Raw genomic sequence first — 20,578 nt, 5'->3', positions numbered from 1 at the left:
CAGCCCATCTTTGCTTCTTCTTAGAAAGTATAACGTTGTCTCATTAAAATTAATCTGTGATCAACTGCTAAATAAGGATTTCCCACCTGTATACGAAATCTCCACACTTGAATCTTACTTGTCTTACAACATGAAATCAATTTTTTGACTATGTATATAACGCAAGGCAATTGTACTTCTTACCCGCATTCAGTAAGACACATACAGAAACTGCTCCTGTGATAATGATCCAAATCTGGAGAAAACTTAGGCCCTGATTCAGAGCCGGACGCTCTGACCAGAGCGCTCGCTCTGAATCAGGGCCCACCTCCATAATTATGGAGCATCCTCCTGGATGCTCGTATAGCTGTGGGTCTCCACCCACAGCATATACGAGCGTGCAGGATGATGGTCGCGATGGTCTTGACCATCGCGACTGCGAGCCGTAGCCTGCGGTTGAGTTTCTCAACCGCAAGGCCCGGAGTGATTTTGGCTGTATCAGAGCCAAAGTCACTCCCACTGACATCACTAGTGATGTCAGTGGGGCCGGCTTCTGACGGTAGGCGTTCCCTTGGGAACGCCCCCATCTGGGAGGCACGCCCCCGGCACGCCCACCAAAGGGGGCGTGCTGTCGATGTTGATTGATGTCGATGTTGATCAGACACAACGAGCGAAGGAAAGTCCTTCGCTCGTCGCGTCTCGCGCATGCGCACGCCGGAGCTCCCTCCGTTGTGCGCATGCGCAGTGCACACCATCGACCCACTTGCGAGCGGACAGCCGCTCGCGAGTGGGTCTGAATCAGGCCCTTAGGCAGCTTTAGTGCATAAATAGGAGTAATCATCGAAACAAAGGGCCTGATTCAGAGCCGGACGCTCGTTCAGAAAAAAGGGGTGGCTATTCAAATGAACCGTTCGCTCTTTGCAGTCTGTTCACGCCTCTAAGTCTGAACGAGCGAACCAAACATGCGGTCGTTTTTTGGAAAACTACGCCCCCTGGCCGCTCGCATCCTACGTCATGTCCGCTATTAATCGAGTACATCGACCAGCGTATGAACTGCTCGCTATTCTTGTGGTTGGTTTTTCCTACCGCAATCATGCGAGCAGTTCTGACTATTAAATAACCCAGTGACGTGGTCAATGACGCTGCTGTATTAATTATGCACACCCATAAAACACTCGTTTTGACCTTTAAGCACGCCTGCGTTCGGATCTCCACTCCCCGATTTTCAAGCACCTTCCCCTGTTACCACCCACATACGCCTCCCCCTGTCACTCAAAATAGCAGGCATTCGCTATTTAGCGAACAAACGATTTTCGGCCGCACAGACTGGTTCGCGCATGCGTATTACGATCCGTATGCATGCGCAGTTGGCCAAACATCGCTCGGAACGAACGAGCGGCCGCTTACGAGCGGCTCTGAATCAGGCCCAAAGGGCAATTGCAGGCCCACATGTTTTCCCCTTTATAAATGATCCTTGCTATGTTTGTTGAACTAGGTGTAGCTCTTGTATGCTGGCATCTTAAGTCCTGTACACACTGGACGATGTGTGTACTGAGTGATGTCGAATGCGGTGGGCCTGGCGGGAGTTCTGGGATTGGCAAGTGCATACACACTCCCCGATGCCGGCAACGACGAACGATGGAGTGGGGGGGGAGGCGGAGAGCCGGGCCATGCTGCATTCGGCATCGCTAACGATATCCCCAGAATGGACAGCATGTACACACGACTAGGGATATCGATAACGACCCGCAGGAGCACGCATTGTTCGTTGGTAAGTGCATAAACACTGGACAATTTCAACGATATATTGTTCAAAGATATTGTTATCGTTCATGTCGCTCAAATAAATCATATGAAAATGCTGCCTGTGAATTTGAATTTCAATAAAGACTAATCTATGTCAGTACTTTCTTCCTTGTTGTGTGAAGCTGTTTTATTCTTTGTATTTCCTCTAAGGCAAAAATAATGTAGGATGATATTATTGTGTCTTTTATGTCTTCCTGTAAGTCCCTTGGCTTCTCAGAAGAGACGGATGTACTGGGTATTTTGAAAATCTTCCAGAATTAAAATATAAGGAAGGAACTATGGTGTTAATTTATGAAGCAGAAAACCCCTTCCGATTGTTTTTATTTGCTTTAGAGAGATGTGCATTATAACCCTTCCCATCCCAAATTACCGTTTGCAAGTGCCTTGTCCTGTCTTCTTTTCTCAGCACGTTGTGTAGCATCCTTCTCCAAGTGGGCAAGGAAACTATCTGGTGTTACAAAAGGAAACAGAGCTTTTAATTTTATATATATATATATATATATATATATATAAATATAAATATATATATATATATATATATATATATATATATACACACACACACAGTTGGTGTAAACCATATTGAATAAAAGGGATTTCATAGTAATTCACCACACTAGCCCTGTGCAGACACATATCACACACTTGAGACGTAGCTCCATTTCAATGCTATCTCCACCAATTCAGTAAGTACTGTAGAACATACTGTACTTGCACACTCTCCTACCTCCCAACTGTCCCAAATTCAGTGGGACAGTTCCGCTTTTCGGGGACACTGTCCCGCTGTCCCACCTGTGGTCCACAGTGTCCTGCGGACCAGGGGTTGTTGAGGGGACACTCTGACACGGCTGCTCTGTGAATGGAGACGTGCACATGCATTCACACACACTGTGTCGGCTCTTTGAGAGGCTCGGGGCTGTCCACTAGAGGACTGGGAAAGCCGCCAGCATGACGAAAATGGGGGCGTGGCTCACAGGTACAGCATTTCCCATGAGGCCACGCCTCTTCTCACTGAGCCATGCCAACTAATTTTGGGCACGCACCATTGTTCAGACAGCCACCTCACAGGAGATGTGCACTGTCATGGAACGTCCGGGACAGGATGCTCCCAAATCTTTGGGGCATCCCACAGACTCCTAGAAGAGTTGCGCACTCTTCCCCATCCTGTGTGGGATGTGGGAGCATGATGACACAATTCTCAGCAAATCGCATCATTATATCCCTACTACTCATGCATGATGCTGTGAATCTCGGCATTCTGTCAAGGGGACGGGACCAAATGACATGATATAGCCACCCACCTCTCACGGTGATCATCTTCTTCTCCCTTCTGGGAAGTTTCCCAGAGGAGGAAAAGTTAAAGTTGGCGAGTATATTATTGACTCCAGGGGAATGTCACGTCACACATACTGTATTCAAAATTATTTCAGATGTAAAAGATAACCTAATTGTACACCCCGACAGGACTGCACTAGAAATCGGTTTCAATGCCGGCGGCTGAATATCCGCCGGATTAAATATAGACAGCGGAAGCCAGACGGACCTAGCTCCCGACAGGGGCTGGTAAGTAACCTAACCCTCGCCTCTCCCCCCCCCTAACCCTCCCTTAGTGGTACGTAACCCTAACCTCCCCCGCCCATTAGTGCCTAAACCTAACCCCCTCCCCGCACCCTAAACCTAACCCTCCCAGGAGAGTGACTAAAGCTAAGCCACCCCCCCTAGTGGTGCCTAACCCCCCTTTTCCCTACCCTAACCCTCCCGGAATGTGCCTAACCCTAAGTCCCCCCCAGGGGTCCCTAAACCTAACCCCCCGCCCACGGCCAGATGCTTACCTTCGTTCGAACAAGTAATAAGCAGCGCTGATGATGAAAGGTAATCACATTTAATAAACCAACAATATGAAAAACACAATAAAAATACAATAAAAAAAAAACAATAATGAGTATGGTTAAATCATGGAGGAATGTCAAATGATCACGTGACATCCGATGATTAAATATGTACAAAGCAATCTGAAAGGCATTAATCTTAAAAACCCTGGATGCACTGGATATTACAGCATAAATAATGCATGGGCACCGAGTAATGAGTCATTCAAATAAAGGGCAGCAAAAATCCAGTTGTATTGTAAGTTACCGGCTGTGTATCGGAATGGTGAGGATCCTTTGATTAGCGATGGTATCACAGTCTGCAAAGCTCCAACGCAAATGGATATAGCCTCTTAATAGCCAGCACTGGAACTATTGCACAGAGGGCCATATTCAATTAGAGGCGAAAAGCCTTTTTCGCCTGTTTTTTTGAGAAAATTTTGCCTAAAATAATTAGCCAAATTCAATTCCAGGACAATTTCGCCTAAGCGGAAACAATTCTCCAAAAAAGATTCTCCAATCAATAGCAGGTGAAAAGAAATGCAAAATCTTTATTTTTGGGAAACAACTCAGACCCCTTGGGACAGCCCCCCAAAGGACAAATCTGCAAAAAAAAAATAAAAATCTAAGAACACCCCAAAAAAGACATGTCATTTTTGGGGTGAAAATTTGAAAAGTGAGGGGATAAACATAAAAAGTAGAGAAATAGACTTCTTGGGGGTCCCCAAGTATGGGTCAGGTGTTTTTGGGATTGCAGGTGTATGCAGCAGGTGGATTTTTCATGTTTTTAAAAAGTTCACTTTAGAGACATAAAAATATGCTAGCACCCATTTTCAAGTACCCCAAATTTGTCAGGAATACTTATTTTCACCAACAAATACAGCTTTATGTCATTCTTCACCACTTTTACCTAGACACCAATAGCAAGCAATTTACACAACTTAAGTACCCACAGTAGTCTTATTAGGGCTATTAGTACACATCTATAGTGATTCCCTATGTTAGTGTATCTTTTTCTGGGGTACAGACTGATTTCCCCAATTCTTTCAGTACTTTTCGCCTGTAAAGCATTCGCCTATTTCCGTCTTCGCCCTGTTTTGCAATTGAATTAGGCGAAAAGCGGGGACGAGCACGGAATGAATTCGCCTCTGAGACAGGAGAATGAAGCGAAAAGTCGGACAGCCGAAAACTTTGCCTCTAATTGAATTCCCCTCAGAGTCCCTAGTCCAAATTGGTACTGAAATGGAGAATAAGTGCTGATGTCCAATTGACAAGTGCCAATAACCGGGGAAAAGAACCACCTTACCTTCGTTCGGTATGCCGGGAGTTGGGATTTTGTAGTGGGGCTAATGATAGGCGTTGGGATTTCGATGCCTATCTTTAGTCCCCTCACGGGCTGTCAGTGTCGGTATATTGGCGGGCGCTATCCTGACTGTATCCCTTGCACTAAACTGCAGCAGCAGGATTATCCATCCCTGGAGCTTACTCTTTTGGTCACTGGCCGCATCACTTCTAGGGCAGCATTGGTGCCCGTCTCCCACGGAACTGGTAACACAAACTCTTTTATTTTTCCTCCAGCGGGACTTCCAGACTCTCTATTGGAGATTAACGGACTCTGATTATATTAGCTTACTGTTGGAACTGTCACCTTATATACCTCCGTTTTGCCCTATTGCCCTCTACTGATGTGTCCACGTACTTCTATCCTCCATGCGCCACACGTCGCGTTACACATAACGTGTTAGCGCCATGTGACCCGGTAGCACCGAGTGTCTTTTCATGGGACCTGCTCCCTTCCAATGTGTCTTAGTTACACAGCGATGTGAAAGCAAGCACAAGCAGCTTATGCTGATTAAAATGATATGCGGCTGTGTGCAGCTCTGGCTAGATCTGCCTGCGAAATGCTACGTTACAGTGTCAGTGGCTATTAAACTGTAACGTAGCATTTCACATGCAGATACACCTGCATTGGAAGGGAAAAAGAGTTTATAAAAAGTGTTTGACTTTATAACCATAAATATTTTTATTAATACCTATGTTTATTTTATTGTATTTTTATAATTTTATTATAATATCGTACTTGATTGTGTTTCTATGTACCCTTTGAGATTACACTCTACTGACAGAATGGTTATGAAGTATCCTGACGCCGGCAGCCCGAAGTGAGAAGATCCCGACAGGGCAGGTAAGTACTCTATCCCTACCCCTCCGCCCTCCCTTAGTGGTGCCTAAAGGCCCCCATACATGGCACGATATGCGTGCCGATCCGACGGATTGGCATGATATAGGTAATATATCGTGCCGTGTATGAGCACGATATCGTACCTAATATTGTGTTGCGCGCTCCCACGGGGTCATACATCGTATCCATTGGTCTTCCTGCAAAACCATCTGATCTGGGATTGCTTTGTACGATCCCATTCAGATGAAGGAGGGGGAAGCCGGCATATCGTGCGGTCTGCGGGGACCGCACGATTGTAGGCGGTGACAGCACTATCTGTCTGCCAACGGATCGGCAGTCGCCCTACATGGCACATCGCCACCCTAACCCCCCCCTAGTGCCTAACCCTAACCTGCCCCTGGGGGTGCCTAACCCTAACCACACCCTAAACCCAACCCTCCCGGGGGGGGGCCGAACCCTAACCTCCCTCCGGGGGGGCCTAATCCTAACCTCCCCCCCAAAACCTAACCCCGCTACGCTCCCTAAACCTAACCCCCCCTGCTAACAGTAAGGGCACCCCGGACTTACCTCGTTCAGGCAGGCATCCTTGTGGGTTCCAGAATTCAGGATTAAGATAGGAGTCGGTATTTCTACGCCTATCTTAAGTCCTTTGTCGTGATTCGGATGCCGGTATTGAGACCGGCAGCCCTCATAAAATAAATAATTTGCATGTTACATATCCTCCTAATGCTGTTCTTCTTTTAGCCATTTTTCTGGTGAATTCTTCACCGACGGCCACATAGTGAGTATATTCAATTGGTGCAGGGTGTGTGGTGTTGACCCCCCTTAACTCAGGGGCCCGTGTGCATCACACACCTTGCATCCATAATAGATATGCCTGAGACTGGGAGTACTTGTGGCTAGAACCTGGAAAAGCTGATGCTGTACACTGGTAACCTGGATAAACACTGAATGCTTCAGGCCAGATCTTGAGTCTGTGAAACATGGTAGTAGTACAGTATAAGCTCTGGAAACTGGGTTTAAGTTCCTGAAAACTGTAACGCAGAAGAATCCAAATGAGGAAAGGATAAAAGTACTGAGAGCCAAATCTAAATTCACAGAAATACAGCTGAATGTGGATTGATAATTGGGCCAGCAGGCTGGAAGAAGAGGGAGAGGATCCTAGCAGCTGACGGCTGACGATATGCAGGTTAGCTGAGCTGGAACATACAGCTAGGAAGCAACCAGAAACAGACCAATGACAAGGTAAACCTAATGATCTGGCAAACATGTGCAGTCAGAGACTGCATCATCTCAGGTGAACACAGGTGCACGTAATCGGTGTCCTAGAAATGTTAACCATTCTTTGGGGAAATGGCATGAACACAGCTGCACCTGTGGTAGAATTAAAATTGTATTAAGGCCCCCATACATCAGAGATTGATTGCAGCAATCTGCAATCGATTGTGTATAAAAATCTTTCCCTTTTGTCAATCGATTACAGATTGCAGAATTGCCACAATTGATTGAAAAAGGGAAAGACTTTTATACACAATCGATTGCAAATTGCACGATTGCTGCAATCAATCTCTGATGTATGGGGGCCTTTAGAGATGCAACCACAGAAAAACAGAATACAGAAGGGAAGTGTTATTGCCTCCACTTTTGGTGTTTCTCCTACGCCAGGCATTTGCTGAATCCCTTCATATCACTGCGATTTGTATACATTAAAATCATTTTACTAGCTTGCCAGCACTATACCAAATAGTCAGTATTTAACAGTGGTGCCCAAACTTGGTCCTCAAGGCACCCCAACAGGCGAGGCTTTAAGGATATCCATGCTTGAGAACAGATGGTTAAACAAAATTGATTAAGGTACTAATTAAGCCACCTGTGCTCAAGCATGGATATCCTTAAAACCTGGACTGTAAAGGCCCCCATACATCAGAGGTTGATTGCAGCAATCGTGCAATTTGCAATCGATTGTGTATAAAAATCTTTCCCTTTTTCAATCGATTGCAGTTTGCAGAATTGCCACAATCGATTGAAAAAGGGAAAGATTTTTATACACAATCGATTGCAAATTGCACGATTGCTGCAATCAATCTCTGATGTATGGGAGCCTTAAGGACCGAATTTGGGAACCACTGGTATGTACAAATAACAAAACAATAGTACTTGGCTTTATATGAGCAGCTGTCAAGTAGTCTTACCTTGGCTCATGTCAGAGTTCTTAATCATATGTGAAGAGAGTGCCAATGGAAAAAAAAAAAAGAAAACAAATTATAAAAGCAAAAGGAGTTTAAATGTACAATTTGATGGAAATACATTAATGATTGTGTTAAGTTGTGGATTTCTACATGTTTCAAAAGACATTGTGTACATATGTCACAAAACAAAAAAACGAGTAAGCGGCCGCTCGTTCACTCCGAGCGATGTTTGCACATCTGCGCATGCGTATGGGTTGTAGTAATGCGCATGCGCCAACCAGTCAGTGCGGTCGGAAATCGTGTGCTCGCAAAATAGCGAATGCCTGCTAATTTGAGTGACAGGATAAGTTGTTAGTGGGTGGTAACAGGGGAAGGTGCTTGAAAACGGGGAGTGGAGATCCGAACGCAGGCGTGCCAAACGGTCAAAACGGGCGTTTTAAGGGTGTGCATAATTAACAAAGCAGCGTCATCGACCACGTCACTTGGTTGTCTTTTAGCCTGAACTGCTCGCATGATTGCGGTAGGAAAATGCTACCACAAGAATAGCGAGCAGTTCATACGCCTTTCGATGTACTCGATTAATCTAATAAATAGCGGAGATGACGTATGATGCGAACGGCCAAGGGGCGTCTTTACAAAATAGCGAGCGCATGTTTCGTTCACTCGCTCAGACATAGAGGCGTCAACAGACCGCAAAGAGCGAGCGCTCAATATAAATAGCCAGCCCCTTTTTCTGAACGAGCGTCCGCAAATAGCGTCCGGCTCTGAATCAGGCCCTTAGTCCAAAGCATTTACACAGCTGGAAAGGTTCGTAATAAAATCTTTAAAAAAAAAAAGTCTTAAGGTGCGTACACACACAACGATGTAAGTAATGAACGATTTTCATTGAACGATTTTCGTTCAGTTTTTCCCTTGAAAAAGTGAATGAAAATCGTTTTACAAAGTAGTTGGTTTTACTTTACATAATAAACGATTTTCTGTGTGTTGAAGGAAAAATGTTGCAACTTCTATTTAAAATCGTTCAGTTGGCCAGTCTGACTGAACTACAAACTACAATCGACAAACGTGAACGCGCATGAACGATAATTGTTCACCGTTTATCATTTTACACTGAACGATTTTTTGAACGATTGAACGATAACGACGTCGTTATAGTTAAAATGTTCCAAAAAATTGTTGTGTGTGTACACACCTTTACAAAGTTAGGACCTTTTATCCGTACTCGGCCAACCTCTATGGTCCTGTCTCACTGAGTTGGGTGATGCCATAATGCATACACACCTATAGATATATCGGTCTAATCTGTCTGGTGGGAAGGAAAATCTGGTAATGTATAGGGGGAAATATGCTCCCAAACACTGGAAAACAGACCAGATTTTACTTCCCACCAGACAGATTGGACAGATATATCTATAGGTGTGTACGCATATGTGACGTGACTAAAGACATTGCAAGATGCCTACAGGTCACATGGGCAAGATTCAGGCTCGGACACCTACTGTAGCTCAGTGAAACATTACAGTATATTTAGAGTGAGAGTCAGAGATAGGAGCTAACACTAAAAAAAACAGAAATGCATGTGATTGGGTTTTAAAATCATTCCCATACAGAAAATGGGTTTTCTGTTTTTCTGATTCCACAGGTGACACTGGAAACTAGTACACTGGGGTATAGAGTCGTGGAAAGTTGGAGCTGGTACTTTAAATAATTTAGAAGTGTGAAGCTCCTACCCCTCTATTCCCCACCAACCCTCAGTTTAGAAAAATGAAGACCAAGAGGAGATGGAGAATAACAAGACTAAAGAGAAGTGAAGGTCACACAAGAAACAGAATTACACAACACACAGAACCAACCAAACAGGCAGACGAAGATCGCTGAGGTGGAATCGGAGACAAGGATTTACCGGTAAGTACCAAAATCTAATTTTCTCTTTCATCCACTAGGAGACACTGGAAGCTATTACACTGGGGACATCCCAACGTTTTCTCCACAGACGGGAGCGCTCTGAGGAACCTGCAGAACAAGGCAGCCAAATCATGAAGCTGAAGCCGCAAACGTGTCAAACCTATAAAACTTCACAAAGGTATGTACCAAGGACCAAGTAGCCGCACGGCACAGCTGCATGGTGGAGACACCCTGACGTGCCGCCCACGACGTACCCACAGAGCATGTGGAATGAACGGAAATAGACGGAGGAGGTTGCCTATCGCTGCTGACATAAACCTGACGTATAGCCAGTTGAATTCACTTCGCCAATGTTTGTGTTGACGCTGGCCAACTCCTCCAAACAGCATCATACAGAACAAAAAGCGTATCTGTCATACGGAAAGATGCTGTCCGAGTCACATAGACACAGAGGGCCTAATTCAGACACGGTCGCAAGCGGATCGATGTTGGCCCAGTGCGCATGCGCACGACGGAGGCGGCTCCGTCGGGCGCATGCGCGAGACCCGGGTAGTGATGGGCAAGCCGTTGCTCCGGGTCTCGCTACAAAGGGGGCGTGATGTCGATGGTGAGTGACAGCACGCCCTCTATGGTGGATGTGCCGGGGGAGTGGCTGCCCAGACGGAGGCGTTCCCATGGGAACGCCTACCGTCTGGGGCCAGCCCCACTGACATCACAAGTGATGTCAGTGGGAGTGCTCTCGGCTCTGATAGAGCCGAAAGCACTCCAGGGCTTGCGGCAATGAGACCCTACCACAAGGGTCTTGTCACAAGCCCGATGGTCTTGACCATCGCGACCATCTTCCTGGCCGCTCGCTATAGCTGTGGGTGGTCACCCACAGCTATACGAGCAGCCAGGAGGCCGCTCTAAAAATGAAGAAGGATGGCCCTGATTCAGAGCGAGCGCTCTGTCAGAGCGTCCGGCTCTGAATCAGGGCCATAGTGCTCTAACAACATCCACGGTTGAGGATTCTCCAGAGTTCTCAAGCAAGGAAGGCACCACAAGAGGCTGATTTATGTGGAAAAGCAGACTCAATCTTAGTAAAAGAAAGAGGCTTGCGTCCAGAGCTCCACTCTATCATCATGAAAGATAAGGTATGGAGGCTACATGACCGGGCCCCCAACTCCGAAACCCGATGCCCCGAAGCCATGGCCAGGAGGAAAAGTCTTCCAAGACAAATACTTGATATCTACCTCATCAAGCGGCTCAAACATGTAAGACTGAAGAAATGTAAGTATCAAATGTAAGTCCCAGGGAGCTGTAAGTGGACCAAAAGGAGGTTGCAACCCGTAACACTGCCTGAAGAAAAGTCTGCACCTCAGGTATGAGGGCCAATTTGCATTGAAAGAAAATAGAGAGGGCAGATATCTGCACTTTTAAGGACCCTAAACGGAGACCAGCATCGAGCCCCGTTTGAAGGAAAATCAATAGTCTAGATAAACAAAAAGTCCTAGACGGAAGGCACTGACTGTCACACCATGCTACAGAAGACCGCCAAATGTGGTGGTATTGCGCATCCATAACTGGTTTTCTGGTGCAAAGCATATTGGGAATAACAGATTCTGGGATGCCATGGCGTCTCAAGATAGCGGCCTCAATAGCCACCTCGTTAAACGTAGTTGCGCTGGGTTGGGGTGTACGAAAGGACCCTGTTGCAGAAGGTCCGGATGAAGTGGTAGGGGCCACGGGTCGTCTGCTAAGAGAGTCCGAAGGTCCAAGAACCAACTCCTCTGAGGCCAGTCCGGTGCTACGAGTATGACCGAGGCCAACTCATGCATTATCTGCTTTAGCAGATGAGGAAGTAGTGGAATTGGAGGAAATAGGTAGACCATGTTGTAGGTCTATGGAACTGTTAGCGCGTCCACTGCCTCTGCAGCTGGATCCCGAATTCTGGACACGTATCTTGGTAGCTGATGGTTTAATCAAGATGCCATGAGGTCCGGCTGAGGCCAACCCCAATGACGGACCAAGACCTGGAATACGCGTGGGTCAATCATCCATTCCCCGGGGTGGAGATCCTGGCGACTGAGATAATCTGCTTCCCAGTTGACCACTCCTGGGATGAACACCGCCGACAGGATTACTGACTAACTTTCTGCCCACTGGAGAATCCGAGTAACTTCTCGCATAGTCATGCGACTTCGAATTCCGACCTGTCGGTTGATATAAGTGACGACCGTCACGTTGTCCGACTGTACCCTTACTGATTCAGACCTTATTAAGTGTGCAGCTTCGATCAGAGCATTGTAAATTGCTGTGAGTTCCAACACATTTATGGGCCATTGTCTTTCCTGTGCCGACCTCGGAGACTGGCGTCTGTCGTCACGATTATCCAGTCCCATACTCAGGATCTACGACCCGCCAAGAGTTTGTTGGGTTGCATCCCCAGAGGAGAGACACCCAGGTTATCGGGACCAACCGAATCATCCGATGTAGGTGATACCTTATGTTAGTAGGTCCAGCTGAAAGACACGGGAGTGGAATCGTCCGAATTGTAGTGCCTCGAAGGAAGCTACCATCTTTCCTAAGATACGAAGACAAATAAGTAAAGACACCTTCTTCAGTCTGAGAACTAACTGAACTAGTAACATAAAGTCCCGGGCCTTTTTTTTCGGTAGAAACACCCTCTGAAACCTTGTATCCAGGATCAGCCCCAGAAACTGGAGTCTGAGACGGAATTAGGTTGGATTTTTAATTTTTTTTTTTCAATAAATTGATCATCCAGCCGTGCTGCGTGAGAGTCTTGTATATTAGCAAGGCGTGGTCTTAAGAGAAGAAGCTCCAATGAGGCCTTGATCAACACGTCGTCTAAGTATGGAATTATGGTCACTCCTGATGTACGAAAGCGTGCAATCATCACAGACAGGACCTTGGTGAAGACACGGGGTGCAGAGGAAAAAAACGAATGGCAGCGCCCGAAACTGATAGTGATCGTGCAATATTGCAAACCCCAGGAAAGCCTGATGTGGTTCCCATATTGCGACATTTAGATACGCATCCTTTATATCCAAATTATAACTCTGTCGTTTCTAAGCTTGTGATCCAATGGAATTGATTCCATTTTATAGTGATAAACCAGTAGATATTGATTTAAAGACTTGAGATTTAGGATGGCTTGGCAGACCTGTCCGGCTTGGTGTACCGGAACCGAGACCGGCACTGCCGATTCCAGGAGAGATTGAATCGCCTCTTGCAGAATCGCGGCCTTGTCTGCTGACACCGGCAGATTCATAGTGAAGAACCGATTTGGAGGTTATCCTGCACCCTATGGAGAGCAATCTGCGAATCCACGGACCCGAAGAGGACTGGCTCCAAACCTGCTGAAAAGTCTCTAAGCTCCCAGTGTAGGAGATCCTGAGATGGGAGACCGTCATGCCACCTCTAGCCTGTGTGGAAGCACCTCTGACTCTACCACTAAAGGGCTGCAGGGCACAAAATGAATGCAAAGTGGGATCAGCATGAGTCCCTCTGGGTGTCAGGGTAGGTGAAGGGAGGAAAGTAAACTTACCCCCTGTGGCTTGGGACATCTACTTGTCCAGATCTGGACCGAAAGCATGTCACCAATGAACTGCAGACCTTCAACCACCCGCTTTGATACAGCGTTCACCTAGCAAGAGCGCAGCCAGAGAGCTCTGCGAGCTGCAATAGCCCAAACGCATATACGTGCACGCTGCGGACGCTCGCTGCCAACGTATGCAAATCTGGCACACACCCAGCAAGGCAAGTTATCGCACAGCAAGGCATAAGCACGCCCACTATGTCTTAGCGTGTGATCACTTTGTGTTTGCTCACGACATCTCTAGGAAGTTTATGTAACCATCGGTACATCGGATGCAAACACAGCGCTTGTGGTTGACTATACACTACCGCAAGCACTGCGATCACGGCAGGCTGAAATACAACCAAGTGACGTGTACAATGACGCACCTTTGCTAATTATGCACACCCATTAAACTCCGTTTTTGCGCCCAGACACGCCTGCGTTCTCATCTTCACTCCCCCGTTCACAAGCAGCTTCGCATTACCTACCACAATCGGCACTATCTGTCACTCAAAATAGCATCCAGTCTGTGTACTATGAGCGCACGATTCCGGATCACAATGAGCGACGCACGCATGCGCATACTGATGCATACGCATGCGCACACGGGCGACTATCGTCCAAAGCATGTATCCGCGGCTTAGCGAGCGGATCTGAATCAGGCCCACAGATCGTAGAGTTGTTTTCAGCTACGATCCGAAGGGTCCTTAAGTGACGTTGCACCGGGGACTGGATTTACTTTGATTGCCAAGAAACGGATGCATCCACTGGTGGAGGCGTTTCCCACTTTTCCATCATAGATGACGGAAACAGATAGCTGGAGGCGAAACGTCTCGGCACCTGGAATCGCTTATCTGGTTGCTTCCAGGCCACTGAAAACTGGTCTAGAAGGTGTTTTCAGAAGGGAAAAAAAACAGACTTCTCTTGCTGCTTACCAATATAGATCAAACTCCTGAGCTTCAGGTACTATGGGCTTCATTCAGAGGCGGCTGTACGGTCTACGAACGCAAGGCCGCCTCGATGTTTGACCAGTGCACATGCGCACGAGGGAGCCGGCTGCTTCGGGCGCTGTCGGTCGTAGCGGGTCTCTTTCCAAAGGGGGAGAGCTGTCGATGTTGATTGACAGCTCGCCCCGTTTGGAAGGCGGGCCGGGGGGGGAGGTGGCAGCCCAAACGGAGGCATTCCCATGGGAACGCCTGCCGTTTGGGGGAGGCCCCACTGACATCACTAGTGATGTCAGTGGAGAGCTTCCGGCTCTGACAGAGCCAGAAGCTCTCCGGGGCTTACGACAAGTGAGACCCTACCCTAGGGTCTCGTCGTAAGCCCCGATGGTCGCGATGGTCTATGACCATCGCGACCATCACCCTAGCGGTCATTAGAGCTGTGGTGTAAACCCACAGCCTAACGACCGAAACAGAGGCGGCCGGTCAGGATGCAAGCGGCCGCCCAGTTTCTGAGCGACCGCTTGCATCCTCCGACCGCCTCTGAATGAGGGCCTATGTTCTCTAGGAAATTAAGTACCTTTCTGACCACCAAGATTAATGACTCCACCCCCTGAGTACCAGATTAGAAATCCCGCTGTACAGAAACATCCTCCTCCAATTCACCCTTCTTGTTGTGAGAGGTCAGTCGGTTTGTGGTAGGAAGTAGAGGGCATTCATCTAGTGGAATAAATAATATGTACAAGCAGGGGTGTGGAATAAATAATATGTACAAGCAGGCGTGTCTTAAGAGAGGAGGGGGCCCGTGTGCACTGCCTGTGCGGGGCCCCTTCCTCTCTCCCTGGTGGCCAGCCATCGGAGCATTAGTAGACTCCGAGCACTAGTGTGTGCCCAGAGTATACTGCGCATGCGCAGAACACCAGAACATTGGCCGCGGCAGCCATTTTCCGGCATTCTGTGCATGCACTGACACCCGACGCGGGACCACGGACAGGTGAGTTTAAAATAATATGGGTGCAAGGTGTGCAGTGCGGGGCAGCCCCTGGACCTGAGGGCCTGTGTGCCCCGCACACACTGCACCGATTATAGATACGCCTCTGTGTACAAGGTCTTCCACTGATTTGTCCAGTCCTGTCGCCCAGGCAGGCTGTAACCTACGAGACTCGGCCAACTCTGTGTTAAATCAGTCATAACTCCCGCTAGGGCTGAGGTCGGATGCAGCTGTCGGTATTGTGACAGTCGGGATCCTAACTACATTCCCTAAAGTGTCCTTCTCATTTATTACAGTGCTGAAATCTTCTAAACTCTATTGATTTGTGTTACCTGCTTGTTACATATATACACTGCCATTGATAAGTTTATTAAGAGTATCTTTACACTGAATATAAAAGTGATAACATATTATGCATCAATCCTAATAACGACGACACTGAAATAGGTATTAAAAACATTTCTGTTACCAACAGCTACTGTATATAGCTGTGCAGGGATGCGGTCAATTGACTGACGCCCGGGATGCTGACTGCTGGGATCACTGCACTGGAATTCCGATCAGCTGAAGATGCCGACGCCCACTTAAATTAGCATATGTGTCAATTGAATTGCAAAAATTGCAATTGCAATTGGCATTAGCTGCTTGCCTGATACGTAACGTGGCATCTGCTTTCATTCATTACCTAATTAGAGGTTCATAAATGACAAATCACTCTATAAATAACACTACTATATAGGAAAGAGATGGGGTCATTTTGTGCCAGCTCTAAGGCCAGGCCAAGTGTTCCTTACTAGCATTGTTACAAATGTTCGGAGCTCCCTTGGAGCTCTTTGTAGCTACCCCAACAGGTTTTCCCTTCTACAGTATGATGTATTCTGAAAACCGGAAAGCAAATTGAACACTACTGCACTGCTAGCAAAGCAGCATTAGTGACAATGGGCCTGATTCAGACCCACTCGCAAGCGGCTGTCCGCACACAAATGGGTCAATGGTGTGCACTGCGCAGGCAGGAGCTCCGTCGTGCGCATGCGCCAGACGCGACGAGCGAAGGACTTTCCTTCGCTCGTTGTGTCTGATCAAAGGGGGCGTGCTGTCGATGTTGATTGACAGCACACCCCCTTTGGTGGGCGTGCCGGGGGTGTGCCTCCCAGACGGGGGCGTTCCCAAGGGAACGCCTACCGTCAGAAGCCGGCCCACTGACATCACTAGTGATGTCAGTGGGAGTGATTTTGGCTCTGATAGAGCCAAAATCACTCCGGGCCTTGCGGTTGAGAAACTCAACCGCAGGCTCCGGCTCGCAGTGGCTATGGTCGCAATGGTCAAGACTAGGGATGTGCGCCGGACCATTTTTGCCGGATTTGGATTTGGTTCTAATTCGTCGTCCGGCTTTGGATTTGGATTTGCCAAACTGCGGTGACTGGCTTTGGATTTGGATTTGGATTTTTTTACAAAAATTGACAAAAAAAGCTAAAATCACATAAATTGGTCTTTTTTTTCTTCCTAGAGTATTATTAACCTCAATAACATTAATTTCCACTCAATTTAGACCATATAACAGCTCATAATATTGTTTTCAACATTATTGGCCAAAGGTTGCAGTGAGCTGACTGGTTCCTAAGCGACAGAGCAGCGGCACAACGACACAGACACCACAGTATAAAGCACATCTATGACACATTGCCACACAGCAGTGGCAGAAATTAAAAGTAGTGCACCCACCCAGTGGGGTACGGCCAGCAGAGTCACAGTACTTGTTTACATAGTGGGCTACGGCCCAAGGAGTCACAGTGCACAATCTTATTCACTTTACAGCGCATGTAGGGCCTGATTCACATTACACCATAAAGTAGTGTCTCTTATTTATGTTACGACACACAGTAGTGCCCCTTTTACACAATGCCCACAGTAGTGACCCTTTTACACAATGCCCACAGTAGTGACCCTTTTACACAATGCCCACAGTAGCGGTGTTCTTTACACAATGCCCCCAGCAGTGGTGCCCCCTATGCAGTCCCCTTAGTAGTAGGGTCCCCTATGCAATGCCCCCAGTAGAATGCCCCCCAGTAGTATGCCCTCCATTAGCAGGCCCCCCCATTAGCATGCCACCCAGTAGTATGCCCCCCTTTAGCAGGCCCCCCCAGTAGTATGCCCCCCATTAGCAGCCCTCCCAGTAGTATGGCCCCCCCAGTAGTATGGCCCCCCAGTAGTATGCCCCCCCCAGTAGTAGGCTGCCCCCAGTAGCAGGCCCCCCTCAGTAGTAGGCTGCCCCAGTAGTAGCCCCCCCTGTAGTATGGCCCTCCCTGTAGTATGGCCCCCCAGTAGTAGTAAGCCCCCCCAGTAGTATGCCCCCCCAGTAGTAGTAGTAAGCCCCCCCAGTAGTATGGCCCCCCCAGTAGCAGGCCCCTCAGTAGTATGGCCCCCCCAGTAGCAGACCCCCTCAGTAGCAAACCCCCCCAGTAGTATAGCCCCCCCCAGTAGCAGGCCCCTCAGTAGTATGGACGCCCAGTAGCAGACCCCCCCCAGTAGTATAGCCCCCCCAATAGCAGGCCCCTCAATAGTATGGACCCCCAGTAGCAGACCCCCCCAGTAGTATAGCCCCCCCAGTAGCAGACCCCCCCAGTAGTATAGCCCCCCCCAGTTGCAGGCCCCCCCAGTAGCAGACCCCCCCAGTAGCGCCCCCGGACCTTTGACAAGTAAAAAAATTAAAAAAATAAAACTTACCTGATTCCCCGCTCCCGCGCCGTCCGCTCTGCTGTAACACGCTGCGGAGGGAGCCGGAAGACGGAGCTCATGTGTGAGCTCCAGCCGGCTCCCTCCGTACAGCAGCCAATGAGAGTCTGTGTGACTCTCATTGGCTGCTGTGACATACACACAGCTGCCGCTGGCAGCTGTGTGTCTGTGTCTGTGTAGGGCAGAGCACTATCACTGCGCTCTGCCCTACACAATAGGAGCCCTGATGTCGGATTCTCTAGTGAGAATCCGACATCAGGCGGCCGCCGTTCGGCCCCGAACGGGGATCCGAGTCAGGCGGTGAACACCCGAACAGGGTTCGGGTGGACTCGGATCCCCAATGTTCGGAGCGGTTCGGATTCCACAGAATCCGAACCGCTCATCTCTAGTCAAGACCATCGCGGCCATCAACCTGCACGCTCGTATAGGCTGTGGGTGGTGACCAGGAGGACGCTCCATAATTATGGAGGACGGCCCTCATTCAGAGCGTGCGCTCTGCTCAGAGCGTCCGGCTCTGAATGAGGGCCAATGATTTCTATCTCATTCCTACTTGTATGCTATTAGAATTAAATATGCTTGTAAAACATATGTGATTAATAGTGGACGGTACAATATGTTAGTACTATGGACCTACAGAATAATAATAATAATCACATTGGTCACTCAAGGTATTGCATTCATCATTAGAAACCAGTAAGGGTAAGTGTAGACCTTACAGACTGAGGAAAGGAACCAGCAGAAGATTTATTAATAACTGTCCTATTTGTTTTAGTCTTGATTCCATCTTCATTTTCCTTCTTCTTTAAAAGAGTAAGCTTTTGATCAGCTTTTGCCATAACACATTCTCGAGAGGCTACGTCATCAGAACTTAGGCCTTGTATAATGTCAGCTGTAAAAGAAAATACATGCTATATAATCACACAAATCAGTGGATTTCAAATTATACATTAATATTATTGTTGTTATTGTTTATTTATAAGGTACCATATGGGTTCTTTTGCGCTAAACATGGGGAATCCAGCTGACAATAATTATGATCTGAGTACGAACAGAGAAACATTTTAACTGTTCTATACAATTAGGTAAATACATTATGCAATTATTATGTGGTGGAGAGGGCCTGCTCATTGGAACTTACAATCTATAGGGGATATGGGTGACTCAATAGGTATAAAAGGACAGAGTTACAGTAGAAGGACTGCAGGTTGACATTATAAAGGTCAACATTCAGAAGGTCAACTGGTTCGGTATGATAGTCGACATGGTCAATATGTCGACTTTCATTTTGTAGACATGTATTTCTGTTGACAGGCCTAAAACGGTCAACACTGTGTTAAATGGAAACACAGTTTCCATTTAACATGTTCCAAAACATTTTTTTTTTAAATATTTTAGCCTAACCCTAAATCTAACCCTAAAATTCCTGAAAAAAACGAGTGTCGACATTTTAGTGTTGACATGTTAAATGTTGACCTTTTGACTGTGTTGGCCATTTAACCCTGTCGACCTAAATAAACGTTTGCAGAATGGTGGTTGATCTGACGACCATCTCGATATTTTTACTATCGACCCTCTGAATGTCAACCTTATTTTATTGTTGACTACTCGACCGGTATACCAAATCGTGTACATATTTTTGGCATAATATGTCAGCACAATAGATATATTTCCTTCCAGTAACAATCCTTTTATTTTTTTTGTCTTTCATTATTATTTTTACAATCAAACAAACTTAAAATAGAGTAAAACTGGTACTTGTATCCTTTTGATCAGCTTTCCAATTTGCTAGTATAGTGTAGTTAATGGGCAGCCAGAACTAATGCAATAGCTGGCGGCAGATGTAATAGTTATCTATTAACTAAGTGATTTGTTGCAGAATATGTTTTTATGGTTTTTTGGTTCAATATTAAAAGGGAAATATTGTAGGCCCAACTTTTCTGTGTCCGCTAATACTACCACGGAGAATGTACTTGCTGAGTTTAATTCTATTTCCTTCATTTATTTCCATGCTCTCTGCCATTTATTCTCAAATCCTATGAAATCAATCACCCGATTACACTCAAGCTCCTTTCCAACACTTTATCCAATTTGTGTTCTAACTCAAACAAGCCTCAATACACCCACAGGCAGCTCCGTTTTATTCATTTTCATCTGCAACCCAACCCCCGCTCCAATAGTACGTCTCCCCAGTCGTTACCGGTTGCAATTCAGAAACTACAAAGACTGGGGAGTGTAAACACATTTGTTAAGAAAGGCAACGAAGCTGAGTAACACCAGTGATACTGCAGTCTCAAAGCTCCTGTTTTTTTCTAGTTAATTCCCATACCTGGAAAAGAGTGAGGTTGTGACCACTCATGGACTTGCAAGTTTGAGAGACGTTTCCAAGGGCAAATGACGATTGGGA

At 47.0% G+C, this 20,578-nt stretch overlaps 1 protein-coding gene across 2 annotated transcripts in view; it reads right to left on the bottom strand.

Moving 5' to 3' along the window:
- Window positions 1-20,578, bottom strand: part of TTC12 (tetratricopeptide repeat domain 12) — a 149,784-nt gene that overhangs the window by 95,493 nt on the left and 33,713 nt on the right. The window contains exons 3-5 of one of the 2 annotated variants that reach the window (XM_088443011.1): window positions 18,891-19,063; window positions 8,028-8,046; window positions 2,156-2,233 (exon numbers count right to left, since the gene is read on the bottom strand). In XM_088443011.1, the coding sequence (XP_088299137.1) occupies window positions 2,156-2,233; window positions 8,028-8,046; window positions 18,891-19,063 (270 nt within the window). Of the gene's footprint in view, window positions 1-2,155; window positions 2,234-8,027; window positions 8,068-18,890; window positions 19,064-20,578 lie in introns of those variants that run through there. The other variant, XM_088443010.1, reaches the window with a different exon arrangement.

The sequence above is a fragment of the Taudactylus pleione genome, unplaced genomic scaffold, assembly GCF_031769625.1.
Source record: "Taudactylus pleione unplaced genomic scaffold, aTauple2 ptg000322l, whole genome shotgun sequence".
In the NCBI taxonomy this organism is placed as follows: Eukaryota; Metazoa; Chordata; class Amphibia; order Anura; family Myobatrachidae; genus Taudactylus; species Taudactylus pleione.
The sequence above is the reverse complement of the archived record's forward strand: the minus strand, read 5'-3'. Positions and strand labels throughout refer to the sequence as shown.